Genomic DNA, 16,503 nt, shown 5'->3' with positions numbered 1-16,503 from the left:
AACGAAGCAGTGCGATGACTATGACTATTTATCCCGCTAAAGATTCATAGCATAACACATTAACACTTATCGATACGATCGTGGAGGGCTTCGAGTGGACCCGCGTCGATTTCGAGGCTCCCAAGAACCGTCGATCGTCCCGAGAACCGTGAAAAGACGTTCGGACGAGAAGATTAAGAGTGAGAACTGGACACCCATCGCCGGACGTACAATACTAGGTGTGTATCCGAGCTTTGGTACAGGCACGTAGAAACATCATTAAATACTATGCGTAATAATTTACACATCGTCGGTCAGTCGGCTCTGAAGGCGACTCGAGCCGGTGAACGACGCGAGACCGGGGAAGTCGTCATCGTTCGAGGACGTAGCGAGGCTGCCGCGCTTGTACCCTGTTGTCTTTGTCTCTCTCTCTCGCTATACTGTTTAACCGGTGGCAGCCTTTATTGATCCCGATGAATCCTCCACGGTGTCCTCCGCGTTGCACGTTCACGATCGCTCGAGGTGGAGAACCCGGTTTCGGGCGTAGTTACGAGCGACAACGGTCGCCGTTACTTGGCCTTCGATTGAACGAAGTAAAGTACGTATCCGGTGGTGGTGCTGTCTTGATAGCGGTGCCGTCGGCGACGCTAGGTCACCAGAAGTGAGACTGCACGTAACCGCCGCCCATGCCGATCGGATTGAAGCGATGCGGATGGATCTTCTCCATCCTCATGGCACCAGGACCGCCGCTACCGCCGATGAAGCCGCTGTGTGGCCCGCCACGCGGTCCAAAGCCGCCGCCCGCCCTTCCAAGCATCCCTGGACCGCCTCCGCTGATACCCATGCCCATCCCTGGCGGTCCACCGAGGCTTCTGCCCCTACCACCGCCGCCCAGACCGCCTCCAGCACCTGAAAACATCGGTTCGGATGAGCGACGCTTGTCCCCGGGCACCGCGTTCCCGCGATTTTTATTTTTAGGTTAAGAATGGAACGGTACGAGAGAGAGAGAGAGAGAGAGAGGAGGCGTGATGTAAAACGGGTGATCGTGGTACGTAGAATAAAGTAGACAGATGCTGATTTCTTGGTTTCTAAGTCGTTTTAATCAAATTTAACGAGAGCGACTACAAGAATCACGCGGACCCGTGTAGCAACAAGGATTAAGAAAGGTATGAGATACTTATGCGTGGGGGAGAGGGGGGCGTGCGTCAGAAAAAGTTTCTCGACCGATGAATTTTGCTCTGATGACGACGGTTAGCCATTATAACTGGTCCGAAATAATTCAAGGTTCTCCGTCTCCTCGTTAAAATGTTTCGTATCGTTTTGGAAACCACCGGTGCGAATTGGATCATCGGCAGAAAAGCTACCGTTTGCGGTTAAGCCAGTTTCTCGCTACAGTTCCACGCACTTTGTATATTATCGTGTGTCGAGTACACATTTAAATGGAAATGTTTCGTACAACAACTGCCGTTTTAGACTACCCATATACCGTGTACATAATTGTAGCTCTCTACTATATCGATGTAACGTGTTCATTGCCTCTGTGTCTGTTCTGTGTGTATGTGTGTGTACGTGTACCGTGTGTGTCTTCCTTACAGGCACGCAGAGTGCACAGGAAATCGGATAGAAATGCTTAATTAGGTTAGGTTATGGCTAACCTATCTCTCTGATACGAATAAAGTTCTGGAAAAAAAAAATTGTCTTCGATTATTGCGATTCATTTAAACAGGAGAAATTATCCACCTTCCGGTGATGGATAGCGCCCGCTTCCGGTTCACTCTGCATCACACGAATATCGATCGTTTTTTTTTTTTTTTTTTAAATACTATCGGATCTAGCTTTCCGTTAACTCGAGATCGATTTATTACAGTAAAATGTTAATCGTAAAATTGGTGTTTCTTTTTTATTAGTATTATTATTATTACTATTTTCTCCTTCGCTTTTGAAGAAAAAAAAAAACGATGAATGTATTATTGGGAATGTCGCAGGCATTTTTAACCGAGACTAATCCTCTGTCTCTTCAGTTTCATCGCTCTCGTGTTAATTTGCAAGAACCTTTCTATAAATAAAGTGTAAGCTTTCATGTAATTTTACCCCAATTTGTAATCGCTTCTCGCGAAGATCCTTTCCTCAATTTTTTTTTCAACACACAGGGACAGGAAGATGAATATTTGGCTCAAGAAACAGGATATGAGAAGAAAAAAGCAAGAGAGCGAGGAAGAAAGAAGCACATTTCTTTTATCCGTTGTATATCCCGGATACTCCATGATTTTTTCGTTCATTCTCTCGTTAGTTTTTTTTCCTTATTCCATATCACAGCCATCGTTAGTACTACTGGACTTCGGGATTATAACCATTTCGAACAATCTTCGATCCGTTAGACCTTACAATTTACTACTTAACATATTAAGTTAAAAATTAGAATTTCGGTTTATTTACAATGAAATACTCACGCTGTTTTTTCCTCTATAAACAATCTTTTTATTGCTTTTTTCCATTTAACATTAACGTAACGAGCGATCGATCTATTTCTTCATTCTTAAAGCCGGTTATGAGTTTTTAAGGGCATTCTGCCTTGCGTGAAGTTACTAGTTAAAGATTTCCGTTCAATTACAGTTTCTTCTTCATCTATTTGATCTCTGTTTTGGAAAGAACAACGTGAGTTTGATCACTTCATAGCATAAGTATTTTGAAGGAATATATCTGCAAAATCTTACTCAGTAACTCGACTAACTTAAGTACTAATTTAAATCCTCAATGTTAATTATCCAGCCTTCTTTTTTCACCGTTCCCTTTTATATTCGCTATCGCAGCAACTCGTCAATAGAATTTCGCAACGATAGGAATTTTACAACAAACATAATTGTGTGTAATGGCTCAAATACCGGCGCATTCACAATATTAAATTCCTAAGATTTTATTTGAACTTCTAAAATCCAATCCTTTTGTTGCAATTAGAACAGCACAATCCTAACTCTTTTCTTCATTTAATTACACTCCAATTACATCTCTAAGTTTTTTTTCTTTTTTTTTTTTCTTTGAGAGAGAAGATCAAAGTGTTTCTAGTGGTTACCACTCAAAGAATGTCCAAATTTTCAATTTGTTTCTACGAAGAATTTAAGAATGAAAATTGGTGAAAAATACATTGCAACAAGAGCAATTATGTTTATTTTAATAGGAATGAAACGATTTATACTATATATTTAAAAAAACGTTTATGCACTTCTGTTCTTAATCGTACCAAGCACCTGAACGCATTGTTTAATGCACGAGCGAGGTGGATTGTACATACTACCGGGCTCTACTATTTTATAACATCAATACGGACTCATATCGAAAGCGTCCACGTCGTAGTTATACTTCAAACAGTCGCGAAAAGTCGACTAAAAAAAGGAACGATTGTCAGGATCGTAGGAGATACGTTTTTCTTTTCATGTACTCTCTAACTAACTCGGAATCGACCAATTTTATATGTGTATATATACATATATACACACATTTATATTTATATATTTAGGATTAAAAGGACGAAAGTTAGTAACAGCGAAGATCGTTTAACTTTATAGAGAAAAATCGCCATCGTTCTTCCGCTCGATCGCAATTTTCCCTTCTTTAATATTGTTGTCGAAACAACGAATCTTTACTTTTTATTTCTCATCATCGAATGTGACTCAACAACGCTTCTTCCCAGGCCTATTCGTTTGCCTACTGTTCACGAATCGTCTTTAGAAGTCGAATCAGCTTCGTCGACAGGTTCATCCTTCGATTTTCCGAGAGGACAAATAGTCCTTAAATACTTTCGCTATCTATACACTTCAATCAGAGTCGATGTTACGACTCTGCTGGACACGATGAATAGGGGACCATCGATTAACGGACAGTCGTAAAAATTGCGTAACCTTTGCAAGGAAAGACTCGTTTCTAGCTACTCGAACTTTCCATAACATTGAGTATATATCTTAAATCGATCTATCTAATTAAAACCCAGAAACGCTTCTATCCTCTTATTTAACACCTTGATCTTAATAATACTCGAAACTTGCAGCTTCTTACAGAAATCACCTTTCTGAGCAATTGTTTTGGACATAATGTAAGATTAAATTTTTAATGTCCTCTACCTTTTAAGTCAAAGTGTTAAATAGTATATTCTGCGAACACTACACGAGTGTCTTAAAGCCGATTAAGACTGTGTTACGTAGATCCTCCACTTTAGAAGAGAGTCATCGAACCACAGGTATTGGTTCCCAGACAGATTACAATGTACTCGTTTACATTCGTTGAGCAAATCGGTTATTAATGGAATTACGGACAGTTCTGTTTCGTGTTAAGGATCAGGTTCGAAATCCTGAGAAAATTCGTGCCGAATTCGCATACGATATAAAAGCGAAATCGAACAAAGCCAAGATTGTGTAGAAAAAAAACGAGTTAAACTAAGACTGAATTAGAAAGCTAATAAGTTCTTGTTTCTCTTTGATCTCTAAGAATCCCTTCTCTCGAATTACAATATAACGGTGATAATAACTTGTGCTGGTATTAAGCGCACTTGATCATGCCAATATCTCTCGTCACACAAATAGGAAATCGTGGTTTGTCATAACTGCAAGGGTAACAACGAGTACCAAACAATGAGATTGCGTTCTTCTTGTTTTAATAAAGGTAATGCGCGTAACGCTGGTATTTATTCCTGGTCGGATACAGACGTTCTCCTTTGTGGATTGGCGAGCATAGAAATGAAAATGATTCATGTTAAAGAGTTATTCGAAACACTTGTATCGGACAAATGTAATCAGGCAAATAGTTTTGGCCAAAACAGAAGAGGAGAACTATTTATTTGAATACATTTGTCCATTAATTCACAATGACTGAAAAACGTTTCTATAAACTGTGAACTTTTAACATCTATGGGCAACATCTATTCTTGCAATACCAATGCAATACCAATTTAAAAGCTTGACGCATTTTGAATAAATTTCGAGCGAAAGCTCAATTTTCATTGCTTACCATAACATAAACAAGTTTTAAATTGATATTACTTTAAAAGAGATACATTAAACAAAGCTAAAGACTGCGCTATTATTTTCAGTCACTGTATATGTAAATCGCTTGATAGAAGACACAGCCATGCACTGAACAAGTTCTCTGTTAAAGCCACACTTTTCTGCAAATGCAATCTGTCCAGATCTAACCACGGATTAGCAACGATGCTCGCTAAATAATTGTTATTCGCAGGCATACAACAATTTGTGTGTGTCAAGCGAATTGCATATTTTATATACTGCTCTGAATATTTTTTTCTTTTTCTGTTCAATCAAGAATACTATAAAAATGTGTACAACCTTTTATGCCATTTCGAAAGTACTATACTTTGAGCAGTGTATAAGACAAGTCGCACAAACATCGTGTTACAAAGAATCCTACTTAAAGATACACAGAGAGAAAATACATATTTCCTTAAAACATAAACACTACAGGCGCTTGTTGTGTTTCAAAAAAACCTTTAACCCTAATTATAATTAGAGAAAGAGAGAGAGAGAGAAAAAGAGAGAAAAAAGAAAAAAAGAGTAACTTCGCACGCACGTTAATCATTAAAGGATCATAAGAGGGTGTAACAAATTTCTTCTTGAACAGAAAATGTATTTCTCCAATGTCTTAAATAAGTAACAAAACATATATGCATATGTAGTACGGATTGCCATATCTTACCAAAAGAAAGTACAAAAAGAATAGCTTAAAGATGTACGTGTAATTATACAATAATTTTCTGACACAAAAAATATTATATATATAATACAGAACTAAGATGATGCTCCACAGCATGGTTGGAACAAATTTGGGAAACGATGAGGCAAAATCAACATAGTAACAGCAGCATTGGCAACTAGAAAACAGAGTTACAATTTCGTTGATCAAGGCAACGAGTCCCAAAGAAAATTACAATCTTTTAAAGAAAACCAGCCTTGTGTGTAGAATACAACTTAGCGAAAGTTTCTCTTTTTTCTCTTATAATCATAAATTGCCATTGACTCGAATGGAATACATTTCATTATATATATATATATATGTATATGTGTATACATATATATATATATATATAAAGATGTGTACATATCATCATTTTCTTTTCATTTCTTGCTTTCGTCCACGAAAGATCACACACAAAAACATTTTTATCACAGCGACACAACAATATTTGCATTATTGTTTGTCTTGTCATTTCTTTCTTTTTCTTTTTTTTTCTTTTTTTCTTTTTTATTTTGTATGTCTGTCTGTGAGGAAATTTATTGTTTATTTCTCGTCAAATAGATACACCATTGTTAGAGGTCTTCTGTGTTCTATCTTTTTTTTCTTTCCTTTCAATTATACGTGAAACAATCTCATGCGCACAACGCCGAAAAACTCGTAACAAAAAGAGAGAGAATACACAGGGAAACAAAACAGGCGCGACAAGAAACGTGTTCCTCACAACATTGGCAAATATAATCTGCTACAATATTCGTTGCGCGCATTAGAACGCAAAACAGCATTCTCAATCTTCGCTGTACTTTGACTTAGATGCAGCCATATCTGGCAAACAATTCAAATATTAGACATATGTTTCTCATATTTACAATTTACACGCTGTCTATGATGCGAACACTCTTTCTGCTAACAAAATTTCAAATACGAAATGGATCGTCCACATCCTGGACAGCGTGTTCCGATAAAAAAAAAAAAAAAAAAAGTAAATGAAAGATTACAGAAATTTCGTACACCTTGCAACTACATTACAAAATTCGTTGAAACAGACCACTACTCTTACTTTTACATAATTGCACACGTGTCATCGCGAGATATACGATATATATATATACATATTGAAACGAAGATAACTGACACGACAATTTGAAAAAAAAAATGACGAGCTGAAGAGAGAAAAAGAGATACAGAGATGAATAGAGATGCGTTCTATCGTAAAATAAAAGAAAAATTATCTTTCTCAAATCTTGGTGCTTCTACGGTTCCAACAATATGGCGATAACGAAACTTAACGGTTGTACTGCGATTTAGTGAGAAAATATTCATAGTAAGCCAAAATGCAGATCACCACCTGTCAGTAAAAATTAATTTTATTCAATCCGATGTAATTGAAATTGATTCTCCAATATCATCTACATACAATATTGTCTTAATGCGCATCGAAAGAACAATTTCTACTGTCAGGTTGAAAATGAAAGAAAGTCGGGCAAAGACTAATTGTCTGGTCGTGATAATCGCAATTACTTACCTCGACTTTGGTTGTAACCAGCCTGCCATCCAGCGTAATACGCTGCCTTTTGTTTCCCATGTTCCTCCGCGATTTTTACGCTAAGTGGCTCTGATCCACCTTCTGGTATCGTGCCATGTAGCCGCGCGATCGCTTCCTGTGCTTCTTCCCGCTTGTCGAATCTACGAAAATAAGGAGCAATCACAAATAGGAATTTGAAAAAATAACAAACTATAAGGAAGGTATTTGGTACTTGGCAATGAACAAAAGCAAGTAACTGATGCCAGGTATCCCCGCGTTATGCGAGATTTATAGGGAACGATCTAGAGCTTGATATATAGAACAAACGCAGTTTTAACGAGTCCTTAAAATCTGCCAAAATTAAGAGAAACTTTCAAACCGGGTTTCAATTCTATTTTCAGCCGGCACAGTTCTATTTTCCAACAAGTTAGAAATCTAGTTGCAAGCACAATTCACGATGGTGCTAAGTGGGTCATGTTGGTTGACAAAGTGGAGGAAATTCCGAAGTATGCAAGTAAAACTCGAGGCAATGGTACACACAAACTGGCGTAAAAATAATTTGGCAGCTAACATCTCGAAAAATAAATAAAGATATCAGATCGGCGCGGGTGCAAGTTGCATAATGACCAGGCAGTTTCGACCTGAACAGCTGTATCTGTCAACTGTAAACTCCATAAGTGTTCCAATTTTCCGAGTACATGGTTCACGCGTGTAGAAAAACAAAAATATCATTAGTCAAGGCAACGCACAAAGGAGATCTGATTGTTTCTACAAATACAATGGTTATACGTTAGCTACCAGCCAGAAAGATATTACGTTATTAATTACAACAATGGCAGTATGCCAAGAAGTATGAGCTATATTTTCCATTAGCACGGCAATTTGCTCTTGGATGCTAAAAGAAACTGTCCTTTCGAAATATCAAATTTTGCTACACTTGTTGGTAATACGAGATGACAGAGAGTATGTAAAGATATTAAAGAACTGTCTACCTTACGAACGCCACTCCTCGTGGTAATCCAGTGAGTTTGTCTTTTAAAATGTTCTTTTGCACGATGTTTCCGTATTTGCTAAATATATCGTCGATCTGACTTTCGGTTATATTTCTGCAAAAGAAGATGTTGTAATGTTGCGATTTTATTTAATACTTATTAACGCTAATATGACGGATGGGAGGTCGTTTTGACCCAATTACGGAAACAGATCATTTCTGTATTTAAAAATTCGTAGAATCGTCGACTCGCATTACATTCTATAATAGATGCCGATAGGTAACATAAGCATTGGCACTCGAATCGCGTTTACGTATATTATATATTTCACTATTGTAGGAATAACGCGACCTCGGAAAAAGTACATTTTGCCAATATTCTATAGCGACCTTGCATTTAGTTGACTGTTTCAGTTCCAGATATTCAATTTCACAAGGGTCAAACGAGTACATATCGAATAATAATATACCTTGGCAAATTTGTAACATAAAGATTGGTTTCCTTAATCTCCTCGCCAGATGGCCGCGCAAAGGACACCTTTAGCCTTTTATTCTGGACCTGGAGTCCATTTAAGGTGTTTATAGCCGTGGCTGCATCTTCTGCTTTCGCGTAATTAACAAATCCGAAACCGTAACTATATCCTGTCTATAAAACAAAATCATTAATATAGATTGCGCAGGGGTAAGTAATTAAATTGTAGAAATAACTTACGAAGGATGAGCTTACTTTATAGTCTTTCATAACGCGGCAAGACTCCACAGGACCGATAGTTACAAATAAACTATAAAGATCCTTTTCCGTCATACTTTGTGGAAGATAATTGATGATCAAATTTGTTCTTGGCTCATCGTTGCCTCTGATCTGTTGCATTTGTTGTTGCTGTTGTAGTTGCTGTTGCGACTGCTGCTGCTGCTGTTGCTGAGGTTGCTGTTCTCGTTGATCTGTCATGTTGGTAAATTCTGGCTTTATTTTCTGACTTCCCATACGATTCTGTGCTTCTTGTTGGTCCGTTGCTGTCAGCTGTGAATTCTGCGGCTCTGTCTGCTGCGTACTCCAACTGATACATCCCAGCGTAACCATGGACAGGGTCAGCAAATACAAAAAATATAAACAAAATCATTACTACGTCTTCCCTGTGCATAGCCATGATCGTTCGTTGGCCTGCACTTTTGAATGCTCTCTGCTTTCGTTTAAGCGATTGAAAATAAATAGAAAATAAATCTGCATATATACACATATATGTATATGATGCCAGACCTGTGTGTCAGAAACAAACAAACAAAGGCAAGTAAGGACAAAACGGAACCAGCAAGAATAGCCATGAATGAAACCAACTAAATCAAAGCCCACTATGTAACGTGTCTGGGAAACCAAAAATATAAAACTTAATTAAGATAACGGATAACTACCAAACTGTTATCTGAATGAAACTACTTCTGAATCTACGTTAATTCTACCATATATTGCATAATAATTCGGTTCTCGATAGATAACTATCCGGGGACAACAGTTTTCATCTGTACCAAACACTTCTGTGTATCATAACCTTTCCCTAAACAAACCTAACGGATAAAGTGTGCAACCTACGTACACAAGCGAGTTCGACAAAATTTCATTCGGTTTCGAGTAAGTAACTAACCGATCGGGGCCGATCTACCGCTCTAGAATGAAATGATTTTTCAATGATACCAATATTTTCACTATGGGTCTCGTAAACACGTTCATCGAATTGTGAAAAAAAAAAGGTGGGGGGAGGAGGGAGGGGAGAGGGAGAAGAGCACGCTTCGTTGACGAGAACTTCCGCGTACTCTCGATCGCTCATAACTCGTTTGTTTATTGTTTACGGCACAGGGTGCTCGATTTTTATTAGCCGTCCGATGAAAGGAGGAACGCGGCTGTTTCGGTCTCGATGTCATCTATTAATCGACCGCGGACGAATCCCCCTGTCGATGTTGTGACCCATCGAGTCGACGTGCCCGCGACCAGCGAAAAGAAGAGAGAGAAAGGAAAGAAAAGAAAAGAAAAAAAAAAGAAGAGTTCAGTTTCCGAATTACGATGAGAAGAGGTGTTAGAGAACACCATTTGGCCTTATTTCGAAGTGGGCCTGGGGAAATGGCCCGGCGGGTTCGTGAATCGACCAATCTGTCAGAATATGGGGGGAGCGGGACGAAAAGGGGGCAGATGTAAGCGAGCGAGGGGCGAGGATGGACGACAGAAAACCTTCGCAGAGGGTAGGGTCGCGGGAAACGACGGGAGGAAGATATACGTACCGAAGCGGGCGAGGAGCAGTCGAGGAAACGCCGTGTGGCAGCGGTCGAGCGGATAGATCGGCGAAAAAGAGCAGCAGCGCGCACTCACTGGTGTCACGCGCGTATATACAACTCTGCTGCCTTTAATGCACGCCAACAATTATGTAAGCCCGTTGCACCATCGCGAACCGCGCACACGTTCGTTATTACGCTGGTGGGTTGCCTGGTGTGGTTGCGTGTCGCTTTCACGCCGAGAGGGACCCGATACACAGAGAATGGAGAAGTTAGCGGAGCGAAGAATCGCGGAGGAACGTCACACGACGTGGACGACACGGCGTACGCAAACGTACTGAGCCCCAGCCCTGACCTGCCTTGCACGGCACCCTCTCGCGGCACACTACCCCACTACGCTACTCTCTAACGACGATACAGACTGTTCCAATTAATTCCTGCGGCTCGAACGGCGCCCGTTATTAGGTGCCAATGGGCACGAAATATTGCGAGCTTGGTAAATTCAGCTGTAACACGATACGGGGACAATTGCCGCGTTATTTCATAAATATTATGTAATTATTCTTGCGACCTGCGTCTCGTGGATGTTGATCTCCTTTCGAATGAAACGCCTTCTACGTGTAACGGGGGATGCGCATGGGGCGGGACGTCCCGCGTAAATTTCTGGCGCATGTTTACACGAATCCGGGGCCCATGCCAATTTCACTCATTATTCTATTCCCTTGACGGCGATTTTTAAATAGACCAAACGCGCGATCTACCGTTCTCGTGATTACACCCTACTGAAATACAGGGGAGAAAGAATATGCTGCGAGTTTATAGAGAACGCCGTGGATCTTTTAATCTAATCCTTCGAGGCAACGTCGTACGTGCGTTCATTTTTATAGACATACCTTGGCAATGATTCCCAATAAGGAGCTGCGATCATCACAAATACGACGCGGGATCTTACGTACTTTGAAATCGTCGTGAATTTCGCACGATCCGCCACGATCGAAGGCTTACAGGCATCGAGAACGACGGTATCAATGATACTGATCGAATCGCGCGACCGTCACTTTTTCTTACAACCCATTTTGTTTCACTAAACGATGCTATTCCTACTGGTCGTTGAAATTTACGTATCCGTTCGGTTCACAGTTAAGGGAAAAATAATAATCAATAAACGTCTTCGTAAGGAGATACATGTTACATTAAAATGCAATTAAGGAAACCTTAAATGGTATTATTTTTCCTATATATGTATAAGAAAAATCATTCGCCAATGTTCTCTAAAAATTCCGTTTACTCCTAACTTCCGAGACACTGCATTGCGCTATTAAGCACTGCCACCACGGAACACGGTTCCTTCTTCGCAACTAAAATTCAGCACTAAATTAAATTTATTATTAAATGGCGAATAATCGAAACAACAAAGTATACGAACATTGCATAAACTTTCGAAAGCTTGAAAATATATGAAAAAAGAAATTCGCGTAAACGCAGAAACTCGACGCGCTGGAATTGCAATAACGATTTCTAACCTCGATTTAAATTCAACGACTAATAAAACGCACTAGATTATCGCGAAGATATTTAGAAACGACTTTCGTCGCCGTGGAATGATTTGAACGGAAAAGATCTGTTCGAATAAGAAACTCACCCCGTCCGAGGATTCATATCGTTCTGCATGCCTCCTTTTTGTTCGTGCGTGGCCATCTCGAGCGTACGTAAAACATAACACTAGATGTTAAAGTAACTTCTGTCGCGATTGGTAATTTCTCATTTTCGTGTGCCGACCGTGCCGATGCGAGCTCGCGATGCTTCTCAGACGCAACGATGCATTTCAGAGCATATCCTCCCTCTCAGTTTCGCTACCAAAATGCACATACTTACGTGCAACCTGCACGAGATTCGTCTTCGCACCCGCTTTCGCAATCAGTTCGAACAGTTTAGTCGATCTCTACGGGTATATCGTATTCACGATCCTGATGCGCTGCTGTAAACTTACTGTGATAAATCATCGCACCTCGTATTCGCTCGCAACCGTTTATCGATGTCGCCGTGGTTTACTGCCACCCAACGCCTCAAGCGGGGGATAAATAACGAATTTGCGAAACATTTGACAACGTTGATATTTTCTTGTTAACATGCGCATTTCATCTGAAATAAATGAGAGATTAAACGCAGACTTAAGAGTGCAGCGAATGCACCGGGTTTAACGGTGGAACGATACTCGGTCGCGGAGGTTAGATCTCGCTCGCGAGAATTGTTTCCCTCGAGCGCGCCATTTTGATCGTTTTTTAAACTAGAAAAAGATCATACCATTTAGAGAATTAAATATTTTCTTCTCGAGCTTGTACATACCTCGACGCGAGTTGCAAAATTTCATTTATCTTACCATTGAATTATACTTTTCCCGACAATCGAAACCGGAGCAATAGTTTTTGTAAGATAAGTAAAATTTATTACTGCTTGTAACAGGCGTCGAGCCATCCAAAACATTTCATTCAAAGTTTCCTGTTCTCCTTTATTCGATATTGCAATAATAATAATAATTATTGATATAAATATGTATAAAAAAGTATAAATAGATTATACATTGCATGTACACGTGAAGCAGCCTGATATTATAGATAACATGTCAGAGACGGTAATATGTTAATACAAGTTGCAACTTCAGAAGTGAATAAATATTGAATAAATAATTCATTTGTAAGTTGCACAAGGTACACAATTCTGAACGAGCTGCTGGCAAGTAAAGAGATCAATTCCAATAACTTTTTAAAAAGAAACATAAAAGAACCGTAAGGGGATCAAATTTTATCTTAAAACTGAGAATCCTTTGGCTCTTGTGAAACGGAACGGTCTGCACTGGATGTACCGTGTGTTCACTTCGGCAGGACTGTACATCGGCGTTTCGTTATTCTCCTTATCCCAAGCGTGTCTCGGTGATTCTATGCCAAAAGGACTGTAAAGCTTCGTAGGCGTTCTACCGAGAAGCTGTCTGGACCGTGTTTGTGGTGTCTGCATTTTACAAATGCTATTCGGAGACTGTTGTTCCTCCAGTCTTTGACGTCTACGCGTAGAACTTTTGAACTTCTAAACGACAAAAGTAAAAAAACACATGCCATTATTACCAAACCCAAAATCTTCCACTACTATTAAAACACTAAATCATCAATAAAACTTAAAACGTGTCTTATTAATTAATATATTCTTTTATTAATTGTATTTATTTTAATTTATATGACCTGTGAAATGGTTCCAAAAGTTGTGCGCACGGAAGTAATGGTTTTGGATAATTTCTCGGCTCCACTCCTCAGAGCTCGTCTGGAATCCGCTGACATATTTCCAAGGGTCAAGTTGTTCCAACTTCGATCACCTGTTTGCTTGTCCTTCGACATTTTCCCCTTACACGAGTCACCGGGTTTCTCTTTCTCAAAACGATCTTGGAGGCGTCGCCTTAGATTCTTCGTGTTCTTCGTGATCTCCGGCGAATTTTTGACACTGAGAACTTCCCGGTGAAACGTGAACGAAACGCTACGTGAATCCGGTCGCATACTTTCCAACTGTTCCTTCTCAACGGACCAGTTACGATTTCTCACGCACGAGTACCTTTTAAATGTTAATTAAAACGCACTGTTGATAAATAATACAAAAGCTAAGGTTTCTTCGCCTCATCCCTCGGAATACGTTGGAAGCGTCGTTGCCAACCGACCAGCGTCTCGAAAACAAGAATGGCCGCGTCCTGTGAGATCAATTTAGCCGAGCTTCCATTTAATGGCACCGTGAAAATTAATGCAAATTGTCCTATTTATCGGTTCGAGCACGAACTCGTGGATCACCGTTACACATTGCAGACGTGATAAACTATAAGAAAAACGAATTTTTCATCCAGAGATGACTCCATTTGACTTTTCATTCTGATAGTATTGAATTGATTAATTTCATGAGAGAACCTTTAATGAGAACACATTAGAAACAATAAACTTAAATGGTATTCGTTTTTAAAAGTGTGCCTGTTTCTTAGAGATTGTATCTTGGAAATACCGCAAGAACTGTTAGAATTTAAATGTTTGTATTTTCATAAATAAGATGTCAAAAGCGTACCTGTAGGTGGCAGCAAAAAACTGTCAAAGCCAAGCAACTCGTACAAATTGATATAGATATTAACGGTACAGTCTTAGTATTATTTTAATACTTGGTTGTTTATTTGTGGCCCGTTGCTCAATGGAAATTGAACGCACGATTGAGCTATACTTCTTTTTAACCCATGAATCTCCTTCTGAAAGAGAATACATGGATAACGTGGGAGGATACATAGGTTATAATTCGTTGATACCTTTGTTTTGACCGTTTTAACGATAACATTGATCTGCAAGCGAAGAACATCGAGGAATTCTAATTGCTTCGTTGCTCATAATGATTTCATAAGCACACTGGTGAGAAAAATATTCCTTTACATTGTACGGATATACCTGGTGCACTTTGAAGTTGAAGGCATAACCTAAAGATGAGTTTCAACAAGAAAGTGTCGTATTTCTACAATCCAGACGTGGGGAATTTTCATTACGGACCTGGGCATCCGATGAAGCCTCACAGACTTGCTGTAATCCACAGTTTAGTGCTCAATTACGGGCTTCACAAAAAGATGCAGATTTATCGTCCATATCGTGCAAGCACCCACGATATGTGTCGTTTCCATTCGGATGAATACGTAGAATTCTTGCAGAGGGTAACACCGCAAAACCTGCAAGGATACACCAAATATTTAAGCCACTTTAACGTAGGTGACGATTGCCCTGTTTTCGAAGGGCTGTTCGATTTCTGCTCTATGTACACAGGTGCTTCATTGGAGGGTGCCACCAAATTGAATAATAATTGCTGCGACATTGCAGTTAATTGGAGTGGAGGGCTGCATCATGCAAAGAAATTCGAGGCCTCTGGTTTCTGTTATATCAACGATATTGTTATAGCAATTTTGGAGTTGTTGAAATACCATGCCAGGGTACTTTATATAGACATAGACGTTCATCATGGTGATGGAGTTCAGGAGGCGTTTTACCTTACAGACAGAGTAATGACAGTATCTTTTCATAAATACGGTAATTACTTTTTCCCTGGTACTGGAGATATGTACGAAATCGGTGCAGAAAGCGGAAGGTATTATTCCGTTAACGTACCTTTAAAGGAGGGTATCGACGATGCGTCTTATGTCCAAGTATTCAAGCCAGTTATAGCTCATGTAATGGAGTTTTTTCAACCTACTGCAATAGTTTTGCAATGTGGAGCAGATTCGCTTGCAAACGATCGTCTAGGCTGTTTCAGTCTAAGCACAAAGGGACACGGAGAGTGTGTAAAATTTGTAAGAGATCTGAACGTGCCGTTGCTTACTGTAGGTGGTGGAGGGTACACGTTAAGAAACGTCGCCCGTTGTTGGACGTACGAGACCTCTTTGTTAGTCGACGAACAGATCAGCAATGAATTACCTTACACAGAGTACTTGGAGTATTTCGCGCCAGATTTTACATTGCATCCTGACGTAGTAACGAGACAAGACAACGCAAATAGTAAACAATACCTGGAGGCTATTACGCGGCACGTGTATGATAATTTGAAAATGATCCAACATTCTCCGAGCGTTCAAATGCAAGATGTACCGTGCGATGCATTGCCACCGGAGGAAGAAAGGCAACCAGAACCAGATCCTGATTCCAGGCAAAATGTGCAGGATACGGATAAGATAGTTGAACCAGCTAACGAGTATTACTCTGGGGAAAAAGATCAGGACAAGATGGATGTGAGCGAATCGTGATAAAGGAAGTGGCAAATTGAACATTTTCCAAGTAAACATAATATTGTCTAGACAGTGAAGACATGTATGCACTTACACGATTATAGAACGATTCGAAATTATCTTTTCTGACATCAATGGCTGTAAATATTATACGTGAACTTGTAAATATTCTCGAACATCATATTAAAATACTTTCTTATTTCTTAATTTTCTGATTATATACCTGTGCAA

The 16,503-nt window shown here is 39.6% G+C and overlaps 3 protein-coding genes across 12 annotated transcripts; 1 reads left to right on the top strand and 2 right to left on the bottom strand.

The window, feature by feature from the left end:
* Window positions 1-498: 498 nt before the first annotated feature.
* LOC143427705 (sex-lethal homolog) lies at window positions 499-12,516 on the bottom strand. Of its 9 annotated transcripts, none has more exons than XM_076902050.1 (6): window positions 12,136-12,309; window positions 8,959-9,289; window positions 8,702-8,877; window positions 8,233-8,346; window positions 7,241-7,401; window positions 499-888 (listed from the first exon to the last, which is right to left on the bottom strand). In XM_076902050.1, the coding sequence occupies exons 1-6, from the start codon at window positions 12,189-12,191 to the stop codon at window positions 632-634; spliced, it is 1,095 nt and encodes a 364-aa protein (XP_076758165.1). In that variant the 5' UTR covers window positions 12,192-12,309; the 3' UTR covers window positions 499-631. The 9 variants fall into 9 exon arrangements, with proteins under 9 accessions (XP_076758165.1, XP_076758168.1, XP_076758166.1 ...); XM_076902053.1 differs by lacking the exon at window positions 12,136-12,309 and adding an exon at window positions 12,484-12,516 and having other exon boundaries at window positions 500-888; XM_076902051.1 differs by having other exon boundaries at window positions 501-888; window positions 8,959-9,489; window positions 12,136-12,251.
* Window positions 12,517-12,987: 471 nt separating this feature from the next.
* Window positions 12,988-14,649, bottom strand: LOC143427707 (uncharacterized). The gene is made up of 2 exons (XM_076902061.1): window positions 13,727-14,649; window positions 12,988-13,574 (listed from the first exon to the last, which is right to left on the bottom strand). Exons 1-2 carry the CDS (start codon window positions 14,033-14,035, stop codon window positions 13,296-13,298), a joined length of 588 nt encoding a protein of 195 aa, XP_076758176.1. The 5' UTR covers window positions 14,036-14,649; the 3' UTR covers window positions 12,988-13,295.
* A 151-nt stretch (window positions 14,650-14,800) lies between these two features.
* On the top strand, window positions 14,801-16,479 carry Hdac3 (histone deacetylase 3). 2 transcript variants are annotated; one of them, XM_076902033.1, is made up of 2 exons: window positions 14,801-14,917; window positions 15,029-16,479. In XM_076902033.1, the coding sequence occupies exon 2, from the start codon at window positions 15,064-15,066 to the stop codon at window positions 16,288-16,290; it is 1,227 nt and encodes a 408-aa protein (XP_076758148.1). In that variant the 5' UTR covers window positions 14,801-14,917; window positions 15,029-15,063; the 3' UTR covers window positions 16,291-16,479. The 2 variants fall into 2 exon arrangements, with proteins under 2 accessions (XP_076758148.1, XP_076758147.1); XM_076902032.1 differs by having other exon boundaries at window positions 14,836-16,479.
* Window positions 16,480-16,503: the final 24 nt, after the last annotated feature.

The sequence above is a fragment of the Xylocopa sonorina genome, chromosome 9 (genome assembly GCF_050948175.1).
Source record: "Xylocopa sonorina isolate GNS202 chromosome 9, iyXylSono1_principal, whole genome shotgun sequence".
NCBI lineage: Eukaryota > Metazoa > Arthropoda > Insecta > Hymenoptera > Apidae > Xylocopa > Xylocopa sonorina.
The sequence above is the reverse complement of the archived record's forward strand: the minus strand, read 5'-3'. Positions and strand labels throughout refer to the sequence as shown.

What these genes read in the sequence shown, in the direction of transcription:
- LOC143427705 (XM_076902050.1), bottom strand. Translation starts at nt 12,191, where the DNA reads ATGGCCACGCACGAACAAAAAGGAGGCATGCAGAACGATATGAATCCT. An exon ending in GCGTTATGAAAGACTATAAA is followed by an intron (nt 8,878 to 8,958) that starts GTAAGCTCATCC and finishes TTTGTTTTATAG; the next exon opens with ACAGGATATAGTTACGGTTT. An exon ending in TGGTTACAACCAAAGTCGAG is followed by an intron (nt 889 to 7,240) that starts GTAAGTAATTGC and finishes CGATGTTTTCAG; the next exon opens with GTGCTGGAGGCGGTCTGGGC.
- LOC143427707 (XM_076902061.1), bottom strand. Translation starts at nt 14,035, where the DNA reads ATGCGACCGGATTCACGTAGCGTTTCGTTCACGTTTCACCGGGAAGTT. An exon ending in CTTTTGGAACCATTTCACAG is followed by an intron (nt 13,575 to 13,726) that starts GTCATATAAATT and finishes TTTGTCGTTTAG; the next exon opens with AAGTTCAAAAGTTCTACGCG.
- Hdac3 (XM_076902032.1), top strand. Translation starts at nt 14,989, where the DNA reads ATGAGTTTCAACAAGAAAGTGTCGTATTTCTACAATCCAGACGTGGGG.